Genomic DNA, 23,600 nt, shown 5'->3' with positions numbered 1-23,600 from the left:
TCTTCAGATCTTTCAATTTTTCGGGTGTTTCAGGTTATCCATTTGAATTTGATTAATAACATTCCTGGTTGTTTGGATATGTTTTCTAACGCACTACAAAATTCATTCGTTTTTTTCTAAAACTAGATATGCATCATGTTCGGTTTAGAATTCGGGTTACTGAGCCCAGCCTTAATTGCAGAAGTGAACCGGTCAGATTTTTGTTCATAGTAATAAATTAATCTGATGAAAATCTACTACCGTCATTATTAACCGACTTCCGTGACTCCGTCCACGAAAGGATCCATGCATCATGACATCCAAAAATAAACTAATTAAAAATCAAAATATTTTGACGTAATCTCCTGATCCCCTGTATTATCGCAAACAATATTCAATCAAATTCACAGCTTATGATAAGGTTTTGGATATTTTTTCTCTACTTGTTCAAGCGACCGATGTAGAACCACAGCAGCATATCCAAGTAAGTTTTAGAGCACAGAGCGTTTTTCATATTTCAACCTACCTTCTTTTTACAAATTATAATTTCAAATATATATATATATATATATATACAAATAATGAAGAGCTCTTTAGTTTAGCTTTATTTGGCTTTAAATTTTTTTTTTTTTTTGACAATAAAGGCTTTAAATTTAAAAGGCAATAATTTGATGTTTTAATACAGAACCATAGGACAATATCCACGTGGTCTGAACCGACCACTTCAAACCCCCAAAAGCCCTGCAATATCTTAATAAGCGAATACTACTCTTTTCTTCTCTCTAGAGATAATCTACTTCTTGGTATAAATACATTACACACACACTTATAGAGAGACATCTAGACTTCCCTTTACACATTCTAAAAACTCAGACCTTCGCCAAAACTAGAGAAGATCAAGAAGAAGAAGAGTTATACATGGAGAGATCACCATACTACGGTTCATCGTACTTGGACTACCTCTCTCTCCCAGACCCACATGTCTGTTTTTTCTTCATGGTTGTGTTCTTCGTGTTGTCCCTCACATGGTACTTGAACTACGAGTCCGTCCTCGAAGACACCATGAACCAGCTCAAGCTCGTCTTCATGCTCTCCCCTCTCTTCCTCCTCCTCCTCGTCCACATCTTCTCAGGCGGCCTTTCCTTCTACGTCCTCTGGCCTGAACAAGACTCCATCCACCGTGCTGGTTCTTCTCCTTGGGGAGTAGCAACAGTTCTCGTGATCATCTTGTTCATGGTCTCGTACCAGTCAGACATCCATGAGATGTGGTTCCCCTTTGGGGCTAGGTAGATCGATCAACCTAAAATTTTCCTTAAAACATATGACCCGCTTGAGATATGAAACATCCATGTAAAATCTAGTCTCTCATGTGAGATGTTAAAGTATGTGTACGAGGGAAACTTTTGCCGAAGATCTTTCAAGTCTTATCAGAGTGTCTTCATGTAGATAAAATTAAGTGTCTCTGCGTGTGTATATTCTACTTGTATTCGAAAAATTCCCTTTATAAAATGAGATGTAGATTAAAAAAACTGTTGCAATAGAAAAGTTTTGTGGATGAATGGATGCATGAGCTAAACTCCTAAAATGAATCTTACGGTGCCTCATGTATGTAATGTACACTGACACAAACAACTAGTGGTTCTTCTTGTCATCTTTTGACAAGTGGGAGTTTGTTATTGTCTACGTAAATATTTTCCGGGATTTCTTCACCTTTTTTATTTGTTAAGAAATTACAAAAACTTTTGCGATTGCTTTGTGAACGTTGCTTTGTTTTGGTTATAGAAAAGAGTAATTTTGAAATTTTGATTAAAAAAATCGATCACTATAATAATGCCAAAGTGATATCTTTTATTTTCAAGTTTGTTTTGATAAAAAAAGATACCGACATGTATATTTGTACTAACAATTCTCACCACTACTTTATAAAGTTAGGGGTACATTCTAGACTATGAATTCATGAATACTCAGGATTGAAAGCGACATTTGTCCACTATAATTCTGCCAGATTTTCAAATCGAGCGTCGTTCTTAACTGATAGAAACTAGATGATTGATCCACGTTATGTGTGAGATTGTAATAATAATTTAGTAGTTCTGAAATACAACTTAATATAAGTTGCAAGTTTTTTTTACAGAACAAACAAGTAAATGTAAAAACTTTAGAAAGTAAAACAAGTGTATTTGGAACTTACTACTTCCTAGTTCCTATATAGGGAAAATTGTTTTTTTAGAGCAAAAAAATGATAACTATGTCTCTTTATACTAATCTATACTACTTTATGTTCCATTAGACTAATTTTTTTCAAAATGGCAGTAATGCCCTTAAAATTATAATTTTTTATTCTTTTTTTCGTTTTTTTTATTTTTTTTTTCCTTTTTCGTTTTTTTATTTTTTTAAAAAAATCGATTTTTTTTTTCAAAATATAAAAGTGAATATTCCCAAATATCTTGTTTCCATATTTTTAGGAACTGATTTCTTATCCGTAGAATACAACTAATATGTAGAAATCAGTTTCTACAGTTTTTTAGAATTATAGTAATGTTTAGATTTTGATTTCTACATGTTTTAGATTTATAGTAAATCTGTAGAAATCGGTTTCTACGTGTTTTAGATTTATATTAATGTGTATATTTTGATTTCTAAAGATTTTAGAACGATAGGTTAAGCGCGGAATGTGTATTCTAAATATTTTTAGAATACTCTTATTTACGTAGATCACGTATTCTAAACATTGTAGATTCAATAAAAAAAAGTGGATTTCGTTTTCTACTTCGTAGAATGTCATTTCTACTTTATTTAGAACATAATATGAAATTTATAATTTTAACTTTTTTATAACTGGAAAAAATATCACTAAGTTCATATAGGTATTTTATCAAAAGTTACTATTTTTCCAAATTTTTTTTGTTTGTAAAACTATTTATTAAATTTATTTTCAAAAATATTAAAGGGTGTTATAGGAAAATATGACACAAAATATAGATTAGTCTAAAGGGACATAGTTACCATTTTTTTGCTCTAAAAAAACAGTTTTCCCTATATATATTGATCGATGAAGTTATAAAAGTTGTTATGTGATTCTTAGCGATTAAAAATTCAACAAAGTTATACTCGAACGAAAAATAATTTTTGGATTTAAATGGTTTTTCCTTGTTCTTTTTTGAAAGACACATCAGATATCATGTGTTAAAGGTTGAAAAACGTTACTTTACCGTAACATTTAAAATACATAACAACTATATACGCCGTTTAGAACATTTAAAATTATTATATTTTCGATTCTAACAATACACCTTCAACATACAAAATAACTTGAAAATGCACCCAATAGAGATTCGAATATGCGATATTAATCTTCTCTTTTTTTGAACATTAGTGCGACGTTAATCTTATTAACAAAGTTGTTCACTTTCTGTTTAAAAACGGTGATAATATTTTGAAAATATAATAATTTTAATGTCACTCTTAGAGCATGATTATCGTCAAAGTAGGTTTAAAGGTTTCTTAAAAAAAAATTTTATCCGAGAAAAAAAAATTAAAAAGAAACCAATTACGAACTGCTAGTCAGTGGAACCCGCGAACAATATATGAAACCAACAAAAATTAATCTTTATTTAATCACTTTTGTTACCGGTTTTTTGCTGATTTGTGGAACCACTATTTTTTTTTGTAAAACCCTCCTTAGAAACTAGAGATGAACCTGGTCTTACTGGTCTTACGGTCTTACCTCTCGTCTCCATTACCAGTAGTATATATTTAAAAGCCATGACTTTCATTAAAATAAAATACATTTTTAGAACTGTCACTATTATTCAATAAACGAAACTGTTCACAATTCCATTAAAGAGACCAACCTCGCATATTGAATCCTTTTCGGTGCTTCTAAGTTATTTTGTATGGTGAAAGTTTGTTGTAAGACTCGAAAAAGAGCTAGAGATTTGAATCTGGAGTTGGAATGAGATCAATGATAAAAAAAATTTGTGAATGTTTTTTCTCTATGATCCTGAAAATCAGAAAAACATAATTGAGCCAACGTTGATGTAAATTGCTTTAATCCATTCAACAATGAAAAAGATAAGTAAATCACATCAACGCTGCACTCAATGATGTTCGTGCAAATCCAGGAAAAAAAACCTTCTTGCTATGTTTTATCACCATGGAACTACATGTAATTTATAAGACATTGTCTGAAAGCAGTACAATTCATGTGTTGTACTACTGTGTACGATTAACGAGCCGTGCTATATCGTATTTTTGAGGTTGCTGATTTGTAAGTTTTTAAATTATAGTTAGCTAAATTTTAAAATAGTTTCCATGTGACTAATGTAATGAAAGACATTATTAATGTATTCTTAATTATTTAACCCAAGTTTCTGTATGTACGACTAAACATCGGTGTTCTGGTGTGTTGTACTGCAGCAAAGCACAGCTTTATATATGTACTACATGAGACTATCTCGACTGCAACGACGTCGTTCGCCACTTTTTTTATTTTCTTTTCCTTACAGAAGTTTAATTACTTTGTTGACGCTCTTCTCATTTATATATGTGTATGATGTACAATCTGAGAAGTGAGAACAAATTAATAATGGACATGCTTAACCTCAATATAGTAAAACAAAATCAAATGGAAATAAACAATTGTGGAAAAGCAGAAATACAACTTATTAAGTATAATTAACACGTAAATTTGATCACTTGACGATGCAATTATGCAAAACCGTATTAGTTGACCCGTCTACAGTCTCTACGGATTTCTCCATCGTTTCCTGTGAGAACCCTTACATTGCCCATCTTGATCATTGATTTCGCAAAAGCTTTATAGAATTTACGTAGGCTCTTTGCAAAACGATTCACCAAAGACACAGTAGGTGCTCCTTTCGAAGAGAACAAGATTTGATCTGATTCAATGACTCCACGGTTGTTTTGAAGGTTCTTGAAATAGTCGTTATCAAATGAGTCAGGGCTTGTAGGATCAAGATTGACCCTCGCAGTGAGACTTCTGCCTTGCGGACATTTTTTTCGCAGTGTTCTTAAGAATTTTGGTTCAATGCTAGGATCAGACTGCCCATTGCTACCAGTAAAATTGTGTAGACGATTTGTTATTACTCCACATTGAACCCTCCCGAAGGTATGAGCACCTGTACATTTATTATGATTCATAATTCGTATTGATAATATTGAAACAAAGTACTATTGAGATCCCTGGTCAAAAGTTTAATCATACTTCTGCAAGATGACCAATATTTTTTGGTCTCGAACGAAGATTCAAGACGGGAATGTAAAGATTACCAGATAAAGCGACAAGATCGGTAGTGTCAAGATTATGTACGGAGAATTTAGAAGTAAGTATCTCCATCGAGTCAGGTCCTAGTGGAAGTGCAGCCACGGCGTCCCCACGGTTAGCCGTGCGACCATCTCTTCTTCCTAACAATACGTCCCATGACGGCCCTCCCGCCTTAAAGGATACAAATATAATTTTCTTTAAAAAATATATATATAATATACAATATAGTGTCTTCATAGTATTTTAACACTAGTTCAACCACTAAGTTATATATCCTGCTCATGTTTCATAGAATTTAGCTACAACATAAAATTTTCAAAGAGTTATTTTATTACCAGTGAGACAGAGATTTCAGCTGCGATAGCGAGGATATCGGCACAAGAGACGACTCCAGGGCATACATTCTCCAGTGCGGTTTTGATATCATCGATCACTTCGAAACCGTCAAGAGAACCAGCGTTTTGGAAAGCTTCCTTTTCACCCTCTACTCCATCCACAGGAGCAGCGTCCAATAGTACCGAACCATCGCAGCCCTGTGTTTCACGAGGTCAATGTTTTATGCATATTTTATTTTTCAAATGATCTAATTACATTATCAAAATAATCATAATTATGTTTTTTGACAAATTAAAGTCTAGTCTATACTTTTCTTGCTTAATGATTAAAGTAAAAGAAACAAAAAGACATTTTAATTTTGGGTTTAGGAAGACCGATACTCACAATTAATGAAACTAAGGTCAATGTACCGATTATATCGTCAAACTTATGATCAAACATCAAATTTTAGATTTGATCTTTGGAAAACAGCTCAACATAACTCGTCCTAATAATATGTCATTCGAATTTTAGGAAGATTGGTACGATGCAAACTCTAAATTTCAATTTTACTTCTGTTTAAAGTCCACCAAACCCCTTTACAACGATCATAAAGCTGCACACAGGGTTTAGCCTCAACATGAATCTCAAGATCACATGCACATTATATCGATTGCTAGGTCTTTTGTTAAACAAAAAAAAAAAATCACATAGCAGTGAAAGTCGTGAAAGACGCATGACTTTAGCAGTATATATATGCTAATGAATAGAAATAGATCTTACGTTCACAAAACAGTCGTGAAAGTGAAGACGCATGACTTTAGCAGTGAGTCTAACGTCGCTACGGCCAGCTCGTTGGATCAGACGCCGAGCGATGATTGTGACATTAGGACAGCTCTCGGAGTAAAAATCGGAGCTAAGTTGAGCATTACCCAAAATACCAAACATCAAAAGCGAGAGCAAAAGTAAGGGGATAGTAATATTGCTTAGACCCATTCTTCTGTCGCTCTATGTTAATTAGTCAAACTGAGCGATAGAAAGAATAAGCTTAGAGGATATTGTGGATTGATCATTGATCAAAGAGTGACGCCTTTTATAAAGAGCTTATACCTAACGATGGAAGAAAATTTATACATATTCTAGGAAAGTTACAAAACATTTCAGTGCGGTATAGACTTCTAATTTTATTTTGTGACACATAATAAAATATAATGATTAGCATCTCTGACTACGATTTGGTGCAGTTGTAAAGTATACAAATACAACGAATTTGAGTATATCAAAAAAATATTTGAGAACAAAGTATATCAAATTGAATCTTTGAAAATGTGACACCATTATTTGTGAGGTTTTTAAAGTTTGAAAAGCCTACGTTAAAATCTCTTATTTGAAATATTTTGATTAAAAATTGAAGCTTTTGAAAAACACAAATAAAATATATTTTTTTCTTGAAACATAAAATAAAATATAAAGATATATACATAGATTATTGTTGAGCGACGGCTGCTGGCCTTAGGGCAGGTCAATAAAAGGGTCATATCAATGTACGTCATGAAAAATAACTAAGGATGGCTAAAAATAGACGAAAAACTGAGTAACGGCACATAACAATTGACTTGACGATAATTAGGTATATATAATCAACGAACGTACATGTGTAATGTGTTTTGACCTTGTTAGTTACGGTTTTTTTCTTTATTTTTATGTTTTAAAATCGATGAAGTAAAATTAGTATTCAGTATCAAAGCAAAAACATCAAGATGACGATTATTAATGCATATAAGAATCATGTGAATGTTAAATGTTTACTCACTCATGTAGGAATGGTTGAATCTTTCACTCGGCGGCTCACGCCACATAAAAACGTTCTATTTCTTCCGTATATGAATTGAGATCTGGTATGCCGTTTAATCGGTCTAATCCAATATACGATGGAGTTGAATCATCATTGGTGTACGTAATAAATGTAATAAAATAATAGAAACATTGAATCGGTCTAATGGAACCTAAGCTGTGAGTTGTTAAGCCATCACTGGTTTAATAAAATAATGGAAACATGTGATCAGAGATATGGCAAGGGGGATAAGTGGTTATTATATGCAAGCAGTGTTCTAAAAATAGACTGCCGCTTACATATTCACCTAGTCAGTAAATCAGATATGAGCAAGACGATTTCTTCAAATTGATTTTTTTTTTAAAAAAAATCAGTCTAAACAAGAAAAAATCGGTCTAGATATCCGTCGAAACAATAATATTCTATAAGACGTATAACCAACGCCTAACATTGTATTCACTTAATACATATTCTACTTAGCAAAAAGAAATTACAAAAAAGGAAAAAAAAATACATAATCAAAAAACGTTACCAAGTATGAAAAGTGTAGTCCAGAATACTTTTTTTTAAACACAATTTACTTTCATTAATCTTTAATTTTGTTAACTACAATAACTAAAGTGAATTATTCATACTATTACTACTACAACAATATATAATGCATTCAAGCTTCTATGTTTTCTGCATTTTTTTCTTGCTTAAGTTTCAATTATGTGATTTTGAAATATAAATTGTTAGATAGTGTGTTATAAAATTGTAATGTGGCTATCAGAACTCAGAAGCTATAAATTATTTTGTTTTAGAAGGTAAATGTACAGGCTACAATAGAAAGAACGTGAAGCTTTTCTAATAAGTACGTGTGTATTTATGATTTACAATTACAAATGAATAACAGTGGCATGTTTAGCCTTAATAGTAAAACGAAATAAACGGAATATAAAACATTTATGGAAAAGCACAAATAAATACCACTTAATTATTTCATGAATAATAACAAAGTCTGAACATGCCATTATATGCAAAACCGTATTAGTTGACCCGTCTGCAGTCTCTACGGATCTCTCCTTCAGTTCCCGTGAGAACCTTTACATTTCCCATCTTGATCATCGATCTCGCAAAATTTCCAAAGAACTCATTTTGGTTCTCCGCGAAACGATTCACCAACGATACAGTAGGTGATCCTGTGGAAGAGAACAAGATTTGATCTGATTCAATGACCCCACGGTTGTTTTGAAGGTTCTTGAAATAGTCATTATCAAATGAGTCAGGGCTCGTATCATCAAGATTGACCCTCGCGGTGAGACTTCCGCCTTGCGGGCATTGTCGTCGCAACGTTTGCAAGAATTCCGGTTCAATAGTCGGGTCGGACTGTCCGTTGTTACCACTGAAATTGTGTAGACGATTGGTTATCACTCCACACTGAACCCTCCCGAAAGTATGAGCACCTGTATGTTTATTATTCGTTTAGATACACTGTAACAACGTACTATAATTTTTTTTTTATGGTCCAACAACGTACTATAATTATAGTCATCTTTCTACAAGATGGCTAATGACAAAAGATTTAAGACAAGAATGCACAAATTACCAGATAAAGCGACGAGATCAGTAGTGTCAAGATTATGTACTGAGAACTTAGACGTAAGGATCTCAAGAGAGTCAGGTCCTAGTGGAAGTGCGGTCACCGCTTCCCCGCGGTTCGCTGTCCGACCATCTCTCCTTCCTAACAATACGTCCCATGACGGTCCTCCAGCCTTAAATGATAAAATTATTAAAATAGTTCTATTAAAAATATTTACTTTGGGTTTAGAAACTTGAAATATGAAATTTGGGTAAATTTCTGCATGTTGTGGACAAAATATGAAAGCACGTAAAATTTCAGAAATTGTATTATTACCAATGAGACAGAGATTTCAGCTGCGATGGCGAGGATATCGGCACAAGAGACAACTCCAGGGCAAACATTCTCGAGTGCGGTTTTGATATCATCGATTACTTCGAAGCCATCCAGAGAGCCAGCGTTTTGGAAAGCCTCCTTCTCACCCTCTACACCATCAGCAGGAGCAGCGTCCAACAGTACCGAACCATCGCACCCCTGTGTTCACACACGTGGACGATCAATGTTATATGCATGATTTAATTTTAACAAGAAAACTATGTCTAAAATTTCTTAGTCAAAGTCTATTGTCTATAATTTTTGGAATATTTTAACTTGGGTTTATAAAGACCGTCACTAAATAGGAAACCAAGGTTTCCTGTATACTTAAATATATATAATTAAAAACATTAAAAACCTCAAGTTGATCTAAAAAGTAACGAGCTCTATAATTAATTTTGTCCATAGCCATTTACAACAAATATGTATTTCTTTTTGGTTAATCAATGAGTATGAACAGAAAATACCCATTTAAGTCAATAACATAACAAAAATATAATGCGACCTTATCTAATAAACCTTCATATGTGGTGCTGGTTTTGATTTAACATGAATCATGAGATCGCATGCGCATTAAAACGCGGTTTCATTATGAACCCAAATATGGTAATGAATAGAAATAGATCTTACGTTCACGAAACAGTCATGAAAGTGAAGGCGCATGACTTTAGCAGTGAGTCTGACGTCGCTACGGCTTGCTTGCTCGATCAGACCCCGAGCAATGACTGTGACATTAGGGCAGGTCGTGGAGTAAAAATCAGAGGTAAGCTGAGCATAATTACCCACAACCCCGAACATCAAAATTGAGAGCAAAAGTGAGGGAATAGCATTGCTTATACCCATTGTTTGTTCGCTCTCTGTTTGTTAAACCGAGAGATAAGAAGCTAAAAGAAGTTTATGGGTTGATGCGAAAATAAAGGCATGCATTCGTAGCCTTTTATAGAGAGCTCTTATACTTCACCCTGGAAGAAAATTCAACATGTTCTAGGAAAATTACAAAACTTTCAATGTCGTAGAGACTTTTTATATTTCTTGTAGGACACAATAAATCTTTATATAATGATTAGCGTTATAATTATTTATCTTTGTAAAGTATACAGTAATTATTAACGATTCTGAGTGCCCAAAGGAACATAATAAATGTATGTGTTTTTAATCACAAATGTTTTTTGGTATATATATACAAACTGCATATGTTTTTAGAAAATAGTCTAACTGCAGGTGCATTTTCTTATCCAAGAAAAGTAATTAAATTGTTCAAAAAAATAATAGACTAAAAGCAATATATAGTTTCGAGTACAAATTTAGTAACACATACAATCATCAAACGTAACTACTAACTAACATAATCATTTTTTTTAACTCTTTATTCATCTCTCACTGGATAAAAAAATGTCATATCAATTAACGTCATGAGAGAAAAAAGACAATATAGCTAACGGCATGTTGAGAATTGACTTGCAATTCGGTTTGTAAATATTGTAATAAACGACAAATTAAATACATGTATTTTGACCTAGTTTTTTTACCTAGTTTGTTACATATTTATCTTTTTGTTTTGAATCAATGTTAACACCGATGGGGATGGAAGTCTAACGAGGACAAAAAACTACCATAGATTTATTTTCTAAATAAATAATCAGGTAAGATAAAATATATACATGTATGTCCATATATTTGTTTTTGGACCTCAATGAGTAATGCATCAATTGGTTGGTGACAGGTATATCTGAACTTTGAGGCATGAAATAACTGATATGCTACTGTCGATATCAATATGAAAACCAAGGTTAGTGACAGAATATAGTCAAATATATAAACAAAAATAACAAAAATTCAAATTTGATATCAATATGAAAACCAAGGTTAGTGACAGAATAGAGTCAAATGTATATAATAAAAAATAATAAAAATTTAAATTTGATCTTAGCTTCTAACTCCACTAAAATCTCGCCCATCATCCTTTACAATGAATAGGTATTTGTTTTTTGGTCAATCAACGACTATAGACTATTTTTAACAAATACTATAACTCACGACTATGAACTATTGATACCCATTAGTCACAAAAAACGGCCTAATCAAATGTCACAAGTCACATGTCTGAGTTAATGTACATCATTCATAAACCTTCACATGTACTGAAAATGTTTTATATAGATATACCACCTAATTAATCATATTATTTTATTTGATAGCGCTAAAATAACATAGCCCATGTGAAAACTTAAATGCTAATTACCTTTACTTAATGAAAATTTTCCATGTCACTTATCTAATTCAATTAACATTTATAAATCTGATAGTGACAAAATTTAAGATTTGAAATAAATAGAAACATAAAAGATTTAAATATGATTTTATGAATTATAGTAAAACGATTAAACAAAAAATTAATTATAAACAAAGCAACGTCAACAATAATATTACAAAAACTCCGCGAACATTATTACTAATGATTTGTTGAAATTTGATCATGCATACTATTCTTTCCGCGTTGTTTTCAAAGTCGTGTACTTGTTTGAAGCGATCAAAGTGGAGCCAGTTTTCTCGAAATGATTGGACATGGTCGTTTTCATCTGCACGGATATTCGTTGATGAATTCCACGAAGACTAGAAGTTTAGAATTTTGCCTGCCTTTTTGTTTTCAGATCACAAATACCGGCTCATGTGCGAAGCATTTGATAATGACACCATCTTATTCATGAGAAGCACTTGCAAGTTGCACCTATGTGATGTGATTTAGTCATTGAACTAGTAAACGATCGATTTATTCATCACCACAAAATATCTACTCATCAACGTTAAATTGTGACAGACATCATAGATCCTTCACCATCGTAGCCGACCATTATGCACGGACTGGTAGCACTAATTATGTTCATTGCTTAGCTATCTAAATAGTGATTTCTCATTAATTATAGACTGTTTTCTGTAATGATATGTAGCTAATAATGTTTCTATTAAAACAGATGAATTATCTGGTTTATGTGTCATTCGTATAATAATTAATACTAATTAATAAGGATATATTTTGAAGTCCTCTTTGACTTCAAAACCGGTAATATTCAAAATAATATATGGATCTCCACAAAAACAAACAGTTAAACAAACCCATTAACTTCTTATTATTACACACGAGATCATTTTGATACACACACGAGGACTGATGACCAACACCCAAACATAGCAGAAAAGCAAAAGAACACACACTAGTTATTAATAACTCTACAGTTTTTCCTAACCTCCCCACTCGATCCATTGATAGGATTCATAATACCACCCATTCTGATCATCGAACAAGTGAAGTCCCTGAAAAACAAGCTCTGGCTCTGACTATAAGCCTCCACAAGTCTTTTTGTTGTATTCACGGCCAAGTCACTGGAGAACAGAATCTGATCCGAACTCAAAAGACCTTTCCCTTGGAGGAGGTTCTTGAAATAATTGTTGTCGAAGACGTCCGTAGAGTTCCTATCAAGGGGAGCTGTTACGTTTCCATTTCCTCCTATGGGACAAACTGTTCTCAGATCAGACAAGAGTGTCGTTTCAAGTGTTGCATCCGGAGATCCCTGGCCAGTAAAGTTGAACAACCGGTTTCTGAAGAGATCACATTTTGCTTGTCCAAAGGTGTGAGCTCCTTTGTAATGATAAATGAGTAAATGCATAAGTGACATGTAGTTAGAGGACAATAATACCCACAAAAAAAATGTGACTGGAGAAAAGAGTTAAAACCTGACAAAGCTACGACGTCGGTGACGTTAAGGCCTACAGCTTGAAACTTGGCAATGATAGCGTCTAAAGGTTCAAAAGGAGATGGAAGATTGTTTGCACTACTCTGATTTGCCACAAGTCCATCTTTTCTTCCTAATGCCACTCTCCACATAGGTCCTCCAGTCTGCAAATCAAAACCCGTTATAGATGACCAACAAATATAACAGAATGATCCGAGTTTACGAAATCATATGTATTAATGTCCAAGTTTAAAGGTCTTATTTTTTTTGTTAATCGCACTTTGTAAAACCCCAGCGTTCATTTTTTTTAAAATGATATTTACATTCTTAGCAACAACAAAATATAGGAAAGCATGCATGTGTAAAATATAGACAACCCCAAAAGAAAGGTACAATTATATACAACCACATGTAGAATAGGCGACGATTATATTATTAAAAAATAATCAAACGTAAATCATCTTGTTTAGAACTATAAATAATCTCAACGTATGTTATATTTAATATAGAATTTTTTGGTTCCTTAAATGCTGTAACTCGTGTTATATGAAACCTAGTAAATCTCTTATAACCTAAATTTCGCTTGATCTACTGAAATTAAAGTAAGCATTGAGGCTTTGATGATGGTTGTTAAATATTGGGGAAACAAAAGCTTACCATGTAAACTGATTCGCGAGCGGCTAAAGTGAGTATATCAGCACAAGAAACAACACCAGGACATGCGCTTTCCACAGCGGCTTTGATAGTATCAACTACTTCAAATCCTCTCGCAGAGTTCGCGTTTGAAATCGATAATTTCTCGCTATCTGCTCCATCCAACAAGACAGACGCATCGCACCCCTGAAACGTTCATGCTAACAAACTGGTGACGAGTGTTTGTAACAATTCTAACAATATCTTAACGTCAAATAAGTATTTAATAGAAAAATGATAATTAAGAAAATAGACGTAAAGATAACAATACATACATTAACAAAGCAGTCATGGAAATGAAGACGAATGAGAGAAGCAGCCATCCGAATCTCGGCCTTCAGGGCCATGTTCACTTGTTTACGGACAATTTGTACAAGATACGGACATGATTTATCGTAGATAGCAGGGCTTAGCTGTGACCTAGCCCCTGAACAAATCATACAAAGAGTGAAAATAGTAAGCAGCACATTTTTGTTTTGTGTTTTCATCATTGTCTAAGATTGCTTGTTTAAATGACTTTGTAGAGTGATAGTTTATTAAGATGTGAAGAATTGAGGTTCTATTTATAGAGAGAAAATAGATATCAACTATATTTAGGGCTTAATTGTGCTTCTATTAGTGGACTATTAAGAGAATGATTAATGCATGGTGACGTATGGCGGCTCCGAAATATTTGTTTCTTGTGCTCAATAGGACGCATTAAGCTCCATATTTTTATAATTCTAGTAAGATTAGGCACTAAGAGATATTCATATTCACAGATTCATGAATTTCTATCTTGTTTTGTATGTTGGACGGTTTTATATTTCGTAATCCACTAAGATTAGTGACTGTATTTTCGAGCTAACATGAAGTCAACTTTGTACAGAATAGTGATGTATTGTATTAGAGGACGCAAGTGGATTTTGTGTAAGCAATTCCCCACTGTTATCTACATGACTGCATGTGTTTTGAGGATGCAGTTGTATTTTATTTTTTTCTGGGGCTATTAATTATTCGGCTGTGTGTCTCTGGGACAAAATAATAAAACAAGATTTAAGGATTCAATTCGGTTTACAAACACGTAATTCGATATCAGAGAGTTATTTGTGATTCTTTCCAAAGTCTATGTCTTATCCAATACAACGTTTCTAAAACAATTTTTTGCTGTGTGAATATATTCATGTGATCAAATAAAAATGCATTTTGTTTTTGAAATATCCTTTAAAATTGTTCTCTGTTAAGCATGTTTAGTTATTGACTAATCCGAAGATGAAAACTTACTTAGAATTTAGAGAGGTTTGAAGGAACATGAAAATCAATATGATTATACGTAAAACCAAAAAGAGTATGTCAACTATATGTTGAATGTTTCACAAATAAGAAGATAATTTTTATCTGGAATCAATCGTTAACAACCCGAAATGGATAAAGCCATCCACTGAACATTACATATTAAAAAACAGAAACATACAAAAAGAAGTCAGAAACTCCGAAGTAATATCCCCGACGACTATAGTGATGGTAGATTCCACGTAATAGTCGATTTTTTATGCTCGGTTTAATTAGCGTTTACATCCCACTTGAACTGTTTAACCTGCCGCGATTTGAAATCATTTTATTTAGTTTACGAAGTGCACAGTCCAATATGGTTCCACTCTCCTAAGCAATATCGGCACGCCAAATAAAATATACTATAAAGTCACACGCCACATGCATTTATACTTATTCTTAATTCTTAGAGCACCCCAATGGGAGTTTTTTTTTTTTGACTGAACCCCCAATGGGAGTTCTAGCATTGAGTTTCTAAAAGTACATTTATACTCATTGAGGGTGCTCTATTATGTCAACATTGTATACATACATGTAAAAAATTCACATTCGATCCCTCTTGAATTATTTTTGAATTATTTTAGGCCGTGTTTATTCGTTTATTCATCTGTATAATTTGTATGTAAACGTTAAGATGGTGTTTGTTTGATCAACTTGAGCATCTGAATTCGGATGGCAGCAATGAATATGCAAATATAATTGCACCTAACCTCTATCCTCAATAACCAAAAAAAACTGCAAGATGAGAGTTGTTTAGCGGAATTAGACCAATTAGGTTAACGAAATGTTAATTTCGACTAGCACTGAGTCTAATTTGGCTAGTTAATGCTAATTACGTTTGGATGTTTTTTGGCTAATGAAATATTTCAAACTTGTTTTTTTTTCCGAATCGCAGTATATATAGTTGATACATAGTTGAAGCTGGTTTATAGTTCGCTTACCATTGTGGCTATCAAATATGTGAATTATAGTACAAAATAGATATTTATTTTTGGGGTTTTTGCCAAAACTAACCCACAACTTGATTTTAATTCCAAACTTATACCCAAACTTGAATCAAATGCAAAACTAACCTAAAAGCCTAGTGAAATTACAGCTCAGCCCTTTGTGACCAAACAAAAAAACAGAAGCCATTTTTACGAATATAGCCCCAGTAAATCGTCTGAGTCGTCTGAGATGTTGGAAGTCGTCTGGACGACTGAAATGTAAGTCGTCTAGTACCAATTTATTTTAAAAATAATTTATAAATCTTGTAAAAAATATTTTGATGCGTAAAAAATAAAAATCAAGTAATTATAAACAGTTTTAACTGATATAAATTAAGGTATGATAAAATTGATTTGTTTTGAAGATATATGAGTGGAAGTAGTGAATCATGAAATACTTTGGTTTAGGAGTTTGGCAAACATATGTTGTAGTATTGTATGTATTGTTAGGGTTAGATTTTGGAAAACTAAAATGTTTTTTTCAAAAATTAGTTTTCACCTATATGTGTTTATTTCTGTGTATAGTAAATACTTTTCAAGTTTGATTTGGTTTTATGAAGTGTTTAATTAGATAATTAAGTTTAGGGGTTATGTTTAGGGTGTGGACGACTTATATTTCAGTCGTCTGTTGAATAATTTACCCGGACGACGTATATTTCAGTCGTCCAGACGAGTAAGTCGTCTGGAAAGTCTTCTATTTTAGTTTCCCGCTAAAAATATTTAATTTCCCGCTAAAAATATTAAACTCTTCTGGACGACTTACATGTAAGTCGTCTGTTTTAATTTCTTCACCAGACGACTGAAATGTAAGTCGTCCAGGAAGTCGTCTGAGTCAAAAATATTTAATCTAATTGGATTTTTTGTCTCCTTATATGAAGAAAAATTTACACATTCTCTCTCCTCCTCTCAAATGGCTGCAACAAAAATGTAATGTTCATCATTCTAAAACTCTCCAACATCTCTCTAATCTCTTTGACTTGAAAACACCAAACTTTATATGAATTTTTCAGTTTTGTCTCATGTATTTCTTACTAATCTATCTCTTTTGCAGGTTTTTAATCAAATGGTACTCATCTTCCACTAATTTAGAGGTAGATCTATTAATTTTAGATATGTATTTTTGTGTGTTCTATAAATGTAGATTTATCTAATCTTCCACTCATTTTCTCTATTTTTAAGTCATTTGAACGTTTTTGAATATGCAGGTTTTTCAGATCTGGATTTGATGTGCAGGTTTTTCAGATCTGGAAGACTTCTGGGACGACTTACCTGTTAGTCGTCTCGAAGTCGTCTGGACTTCTTGGAAGTCTTCTGACAAAGTCGTCTGGACTTCCAGGAAGTCGTCTGGACTTCCAGGAAGTCGTCTGGACTTCCAGGAAGTCGTCTGGACTTCCAGGAAGTCGTCTGGACTTCCAGGAAGTCGTCTGGACTTCCAGGAAGTCGTATGGACTTCCAGGAAGTCGTCTGGATTTTTCTGAGCGTTTTGGTAAGTTTTTATGTCTGATTTTTCTTCATTTGGTAACTTCTTGTTGTATAAAGTTCTTATTCAATTTTGTTTCATGTCTTTGTTACTAATCTTTTTTTTTTTTGCAGGTTTTTAATCAAATGGTACTCATCTTCCACTAATTTAAAGGTAGATCTATTATTTTTAGATATGTATTTTTGTGTGTTCTGTAAAGGTAGATTTATCTAATCTTCCACTCATTTTTTCTGTTTTTAAGCCATTTGAACGTTTTTGAATATGCAGGTTTTTCAGATCTGGATTTAATATGCAGGTTTTTCAGATCTGGAAGACTTCTGGGACGACTTACTTGTTAGTTGTCTGGAAGTCATCTGGAAGTCGTCTGGAAGTCGTCTGGACTTCCTAAAAGTCGTCTGAACTTCCTGTAAAGTCGTCTGGAAGTCGTCTGAACTTCCTAAAAGTCTTATGGCAAAGTCGTCTGAACTTCCTGGAAGTCGTCTGGACTTCTTAGAAGTCGTCTGGACTTCTTAAAGTTGTCTGGTCTTGTCTACTCAAGTGGAATCCAAGCTTGTCTTTGTAGATGAATGATCTATAATAGTTTTGTTTGTGGTCTGTTTTATGAATTGCATGTATACTCTTTTAGTTGTGAATTTTTTGTAAAATCAGTAATAATGTTTTCCAAGATGTATTAAATGTGCTAACAATGTGTTTACACATTTACAAATCAATGAAATAATAGACTTCACTAGCCTTTTTCTTATCTTTGGATCTCTCATATGCAATAATAAACTCCAATGGCCTTTTTCTCATCTTAATAAAAAAGAATGTTGGTAAGAGATGGAAACAAACAATGGTAACTAGTCAAAGCATATCATATTTTTTTATAAGTTTGCATTGAAAAACTTAGTCAAATTTTGTAAAACTAAGAGAGAGAACATATTTTGTAAATATGAGTTTTACATATCTTGAAGTTACTTATCACTCTTAAAAATACAAGTTATTCAAAAACTAACGTAGAAGACTTAAAAACTAGTGGAGAAGACGCGGACGACTTCAATCTAAGTTGTCTAGACGACTAAACTATATGTCGTCTGGTCAACGCAGAGGTTATTTTTGCAATTGACTTTGAAATCTGTTATTTCGGACGACTGAAAGTTAAGTCGTCCACTATTGTTTGGTTAAAAAAAAAACTCCAAAAAAGCTAGACGACTTACATTTCAGTCGTCAGAGGTTAGTTTTGCATTTGACTGGATTATTTCAGAAGTTTGACTTTTTGGACGACTTACATTTCAGTTGTCTAGTGAAAATTAAAATAATAATATTTTTTTAAAAGTAGACGACTTACAGTTAAGTCGTCATAGGTTAGTTTTGCAATTGAAAAAAAAAACTTCAAGATTTAATTATATACAGACGACTTATAATTCAGTCGTCCACGAGACGACTGAAATGTAAGTCGTCCAGGATTTACGAGGTTTGACCAGAATCTCGGAAAAAAATCCTGGACGACTTACAATTAAGTCGTCTGGTGGACGACTGAATTATAAGTCGTCTGTGTATAATTAAATCTTGAAGTTTTTTTTTTCAATTGCAAAACTAACCTATGACTACTTAATTGTAAGTCGTTTACTTTAAAAAAAATATTATTATTTTAATTTTTACCAGACGACTGAAATGTAAGTCGTCTGGAGAAGTCAAACTTCTGAAATTATCCAGTCAAATACAAAACTAACCTATGACGACTGAAATGTAAGTCGTTTAGGTTCTTTGGAATTTTTTTTGAAACCAAACAATAGTAGACGACTTAACTTTCAGTCGTCTCAGGTTACAGATTTCAAAGTCAATTGCGAAAATAACCTCTGCGTTGACCAGACGACTTCCAGGTAAGTCGTCTACAGCCAGACGACTGAAAGGTAAGTCGTCTACAGCCAGACGACTTCCCAAGTAAGTCGTCTGACGAACAGATCTGAAAAAAAACTCGATGTCATACCTTAAATTGGTGAGATAAGTTCCTTATCATACATAAGGCTTCTCCAAGCACACAGAATCACAAACGGAAGTCACCCACCCATAATCGTTAGCTTCTATGACTCTATGAACCATAAAAAAATTTAGAATCAAAATCTTGGGTTTTTTTTAGCTCATTGTGGAGAGAAAGTGAGAGATATGTTGTGTTTAGTTCACAAGAATGGAAAAAGAAGAAGGGTAAATCGATTTTAGGAGCATTAAGAGCTTCAAAATTGTTGTTCATGGTGGTTGTGGTATTGATGACAATGGCAATCTTGTAATTACTTGAAGATGATGAGGGTGAGAGAGTAAAAATGTCATTTTCGAAAAAAAAAAAAAAATTGATGGCATTTTCGTAAATTATATGAACTTGTGGGGTGAATAGGGCAAAACCAATTTTCAAAAAAAAAGGAGGTTAGTTTTGTGTTTGACTTTAAGTTGTATGTCAATTTTGCAAAAATCCCTTTATTTTTCTCATAATTCATAACTATCACTAAGAATCAGCTACTGCTTGAAACGAGGCCGGTTGTCGAAGGAATTGTGCCAAGCCATATATCTTCTTGGGCCAGTTTCACAAGAGAACCTGCAGTATCATCCAGCTCCCTCATGTGTCTTTCAACATAGTTGATATCACATAGCACTGAAGTGAACTATGTGACTATGACTATATCAGGCTTGTTGTTGGCTGGTGGTGGTGAAGAAGCTTAGATACAGTTTCTTACTTCAAATTTAATCTAAAACTTACTCGATTGATATAAAATATAGATGGAAGAACTTTCTTATGAACTGAAGTACATATTTATATACACGTTGAACAGAGAATGATCTCTTCTCTAGGTTAACACGTATTTACTGAACTTTCTAGGTTAACACGTACTTACTGTACACGTTGAGCAGAGAATGAACTCTAAGTGATCATCAATCGTATCACGTCAATGATGCGATATATTCTTAATACAATACTCACTTTATTTGACATATAATATATCTCTTACAAATGTATTTGATTGAAAGGAATAAAAACTCTTGCAAAAGTATATTCCGGTTATGGAAGTTTTGGATGAACTTGGCCACTTTTTGATTCCTTTTTTAAGTAACTATTTAACTTGTTATGTTACACCAAAAACAATGATCTAGTTGCATGGGAAAATTGATATGTTTTACTGGTTGCTAATAAACGGCGTTTTGTGTAGTTTTATATAGTTGACGTAATTCAAAATTTAACGACTTCAGTTTATTTATTGAAGTGAAAACTGAGAGCCATTCTTCATTTTTTGAAAATTTCAATATGCCTTTATTAAATGCTCGGCTAGTATAATGGACATTAAAATAGCTCAACCCACTGACCCATATTGGCCCAAACTTGGATGCGTTAGTAAGGACCAAGGCCACGGCATCATTCATCTTGTCTGCAATTCGGCCCTAAGCAACTCAGAGATTGTCTTCAAGCTCAGCTTCTGCAACTGCCTCAAAGGCTCAAACCAAGACACAGATACTTACGCTAGTAAAAATGAAACATACAATGCATTAAAAAGAAGAAACTTGAAAACTATATCATCCATCCATAAGTTCTTTCACTACAATGAACATTGCTTTTACTACAACCTTATTAACCGGGGAACTTATCATCAACAAGATGGTTGGTTACAGATGTAAAAACGATCTGAAACAGAAAAGAAAGCTTACCATGTCTTCATATGAACTTCACCGAGGGAAAGCAACTCTCCCGACTCTGACACCAAAAGCGATTAGATAGCTAGACTACGCCTACTAAAGACGAGCACAATTTTGACATATACATCACAGAGCTTCAGAGATCCACACTAAAACGCCTGTCCAAGTATCATATCATATGGTTGTTCCTTGTTCTCCAATAGAATCATTCCCTGATGCATCTTCAACCTTCTCAGCCGCCATTTCATTTCCCTTACTCTGATCCTTACCAACCACAACCAGATTGGCTTCCTCGCATTGTTCACCTGAAACTTCCCTAATAGTATGTTGGGTCTCTTTCGCTTCAACGTCTTCTGCAACAACACGATTCTCCTTCGTATCCCCACTAGTACGTGCATCAGATCCGCCTGTGTCATCACCCTCGCTTTCAGACTCATTCTCCACAACCTCCTCGTTAACATCTTCAGCAACCATGTTCCTCCTCTCCAGATACTGCAACCTCCTCCTCAAATCCCCCAACTCCCTCTCCATCAAGAACAGCCTCTCCTTCAACGTCAAATTCTCTTCCTCAAGCTGCGCAATATGACTATCCTGATCATCAACTCGATTCTCCAACACATTGTTATACTCAGACCCACCGCCGTAACTCGGATAAATCATCTCAAACCTGCTCAAATCATGGTCAAGCCTCCTCTCAACCTCCACATGCTCCTCAACATCACTCTCACTCGATCCACCTTCGTCTTCATCCTCATCATCGTACGGCTCCAGGTCATGTCCATCGGATCTAAGCCTAATCAGCCCCTTCATGGATCCGTAACCGTCAACACCCCACTCCTCCTTCGCCATGTCTCCAAGCACCTCTCGCGACGGAGAGAACATCGGCGTCGGGAGCACAGCCGGCGTCACGGGGGACGGAGACACCAGCTCGGCGATTCCGCCGGATTTCTTCGCGCGGATGATAAACGACGTCGTGTTCCTCGGAGCGTAAGGGACGTGACGGTTACTGTTAGCACCGTACTTCTTCTTGGGGTAGAACTTCCTCGTTTTGAGCCTGTTCTGAGACTGGAGCTCGTTGAGCGCCGGTGGCTTGTAACCGCCTGAGCCACCACCACCAGGGTTGTTGTAGATCGGAATAGCGGAGTTGTTGTTACGCATCCTCATCATCGGATTCGGAGGTCTCTTGTCGTTTACGATCTTCTTCCCTTTCCAGTTGTTGTTGTTGTTGTTGTTGTTACGGTTCATTTTCGAGGGGAAGTTGTTAGGCTGGTTATGATACTCGGAGCTAAGGTTATAGTTACGTGGATTCATCATCAGAGGCTGGTTGTTGTTGTTCAGCATAGCCTGTGGTTGCTGCTGGTTCATAACCATAATCGGATGGTTCAAGCTCTGGGACTGGTTTAGCATGGGAGGAGCCTGGTTCATGATTCGAGGCTGAACCGGATTCATCACCTGCAACGGCGGCGGCGGCGGATTCATCCTCTGCTGAGGCGGTGGCGGATTCATCAGCTTAGATTGATCGTTGTTCATCTAATGATATAAGACACACACGCAAACACTTTGACAGGAAATGGAAAAAAAAAATAACAGAACCCTAATTTCGCGGAATCTCAAGTCAGCAGATAGATCAATGAAGCTGAGATCAATCTGAGTGGTTGAGAGTGGAATCCACAAATAAAAACCACGGATCAACGAAAAAGAAACAGAGAAGCTCTCTCGGATTTGAATTTTCGTATTTGTTTCAGTTTATGAATTGGGAGTTTTTGAGAAACCTTTGTAATTGGATCTGGAGACTTTTTTTTTTTTTTTTTAAGAAGAAAATGATGAAAGATAAAGAAAACCTCTTTTGTACGAATAGCTTATGAGAGATGATGATGAGATTCTTTAAATAGAGGCCAAGGAAGGCTGCCGGGTCTAATCAACGACGGAGATGTTGTAATACGTCAATATCAACGGCTTATGTTTTTTTATTTCTAGGGTAGAGTCTGTTACGCGTTTCTTTCTTACCGGTTAAAATTGTAAATATTGTAGTAATTTGTAAATCAGACCTAATCATTTAATTTCAACTTATTTTCCTGGTAAACTAAAATCTTTTAACTGCTGTAATAAAGCTTTTCAACATAAATCTTCATGTTTACCGAGAAAATAAATCTCTGCCAAGGACGAATGTTTTGACGAGTCCAATACCTTTTTTAATTGCTTCTAAGCTTCTCATAAAGCTAAGAAAGAGATACAATCCTAACGAGAGTTTCCAGCGAGAAGCCCACTGATCGTTATGAGTAGATCATCCGCAAAACCTAAACGCATCTACTTAACTGTTTCAAATGACCTACAAATTCTCAATTCTGTGAAATTCTATCATGTGCATCAGTAAGAACATTCATTGCA

General features: G+C 34.3%; 5 protein-coding genes across 5 annotated transcripts; 1 reads left to right on the top strand and 4 right to left on the bottom strand.

Annotated features, from left to right (window-relative positions):
• The first annotated feature begins 602 nt into the window (after positions 1-602).
• On the top strand, positions 603-2,136 carry LOC103845716. Its single transcript, XM_009122604.3, has one exon. The coding sequence runs from the start codon at positions 898-900 to the stop codon at positions 1,267-1,269; it is 372 nt and encodes a 123-aa protein (XP_009120852.1). The 5' UTR covers positions 603-897; the 3' UTR covers positions 1,270-2,136.
• A 1,844-nt stretch (positions 2,137-3,980) lies between these two features.
• LOC103845715 (peroxidase 58) lies at positions 3,981-6,639 on the bottom strand. Its single transcript, XM_009122602.3, has 4 exons — positions 6,365-6,639; positions 5,602-5,799; positions 5,272-5,437; positions 3,981-5,120 (listed from the first exon to the last, which is right to left on the bottom strand). Exons 1-4 carry the CDS (start codon positions 6,575-6,577, stop codon positions 4,705-4,707), a joined length of 993 nt encoding a protein of 330 aa, XP_009120850.1. The 5' UTR covers positions 6,578-6,639; the 3' UTR covers positions 3,981-4,704.
• A 1,368-nt stretch (positions 6,640-8,007) lies between these two features.
• Positions 8,008-12,121, bottom strand: LOC103845714 (peroxidase 58). The gene is made up of 4 exons (XM_009122601.3): positions 9,982-12,121; positions 9,313-9,510; positions 9,004-9,169; positions 8,008-8,860 (listed from the first exon to the last, which is right to left on the bottom strand). The coding sequence occupies exons 1-4, from the start codon at positions 10,192-10,194 to the stop codon at positions 8,445-8,447; spliced, it is 993 nt and encodes a 330-aa protein (XP_009120849.1). The 5' UTR covers positions 10,195-12,121; the 3' UTR covers positions 8,008-8,444.
• A 334-nt stretch (positions 12,122-12,455) lies between these two features.
• LOC103845713 (peroxidase N) lies at positions 12,456-16,091 on the bottom strand. Its single transcript, XM_009122600.2, has 4 exons — positions 14,051-16,091; positions 13,740-13,922; positions 13,084-13,246; positions 12,456-12,988 (listed from the first exon to the last, which is right to left on the bottom strand). Exons 1-4 carry the CDS (start codon positions 14,264-14,266, stop codon positions 12,564-12,566), a joined length of 987 nt encoding a protein of 328 aa, XP_009120848.2. The 5' UTR covers positions 14,267-16,091; the 3' UTR covers positions 12,456-12,563.
• A 4,952-nt stretch (positions 16,092-21,043) lies between these two features.
• On the bottom strand, positions 21,044-23,331 carry LOC103845711 (probable basic-leucine zipper transcription factor E). Its single transcript, XM_009122599.3, has one exon. It carries the CDS (start codon positions 22,740-22,742, stop codon positions 21,387-21,389), a length of 1,356 nt encoding a protein of 451 aa, XP_009120847.1. The 5' UTR covers positions 22,743-23,331; the 3' UTR covers positions 21,044-21,386.
• Positions 23,332-23,600: the final 269 nt, after the last annotated feature.

The sequence above is a fragment of the Brassica rapa genome, chromosome A10 (genome assembly GCF_000309985.2).
Source record: "Brassica rapa cultivar Chiifu-401-42 chromosome A10, CAAS_Brap_v3.01, whole genome shotgun sequence".
NCBI lineage: Eukaryota > Viridiplantae > Streptophyta > Magnoliopsida > Brassicales > Brassicaceae > Brassica > Brassica rapa.
Note: the sequence above shows the minus strand (reverse complement) of the source record. Positions and strands in the feature narration are given on the sequence as shown.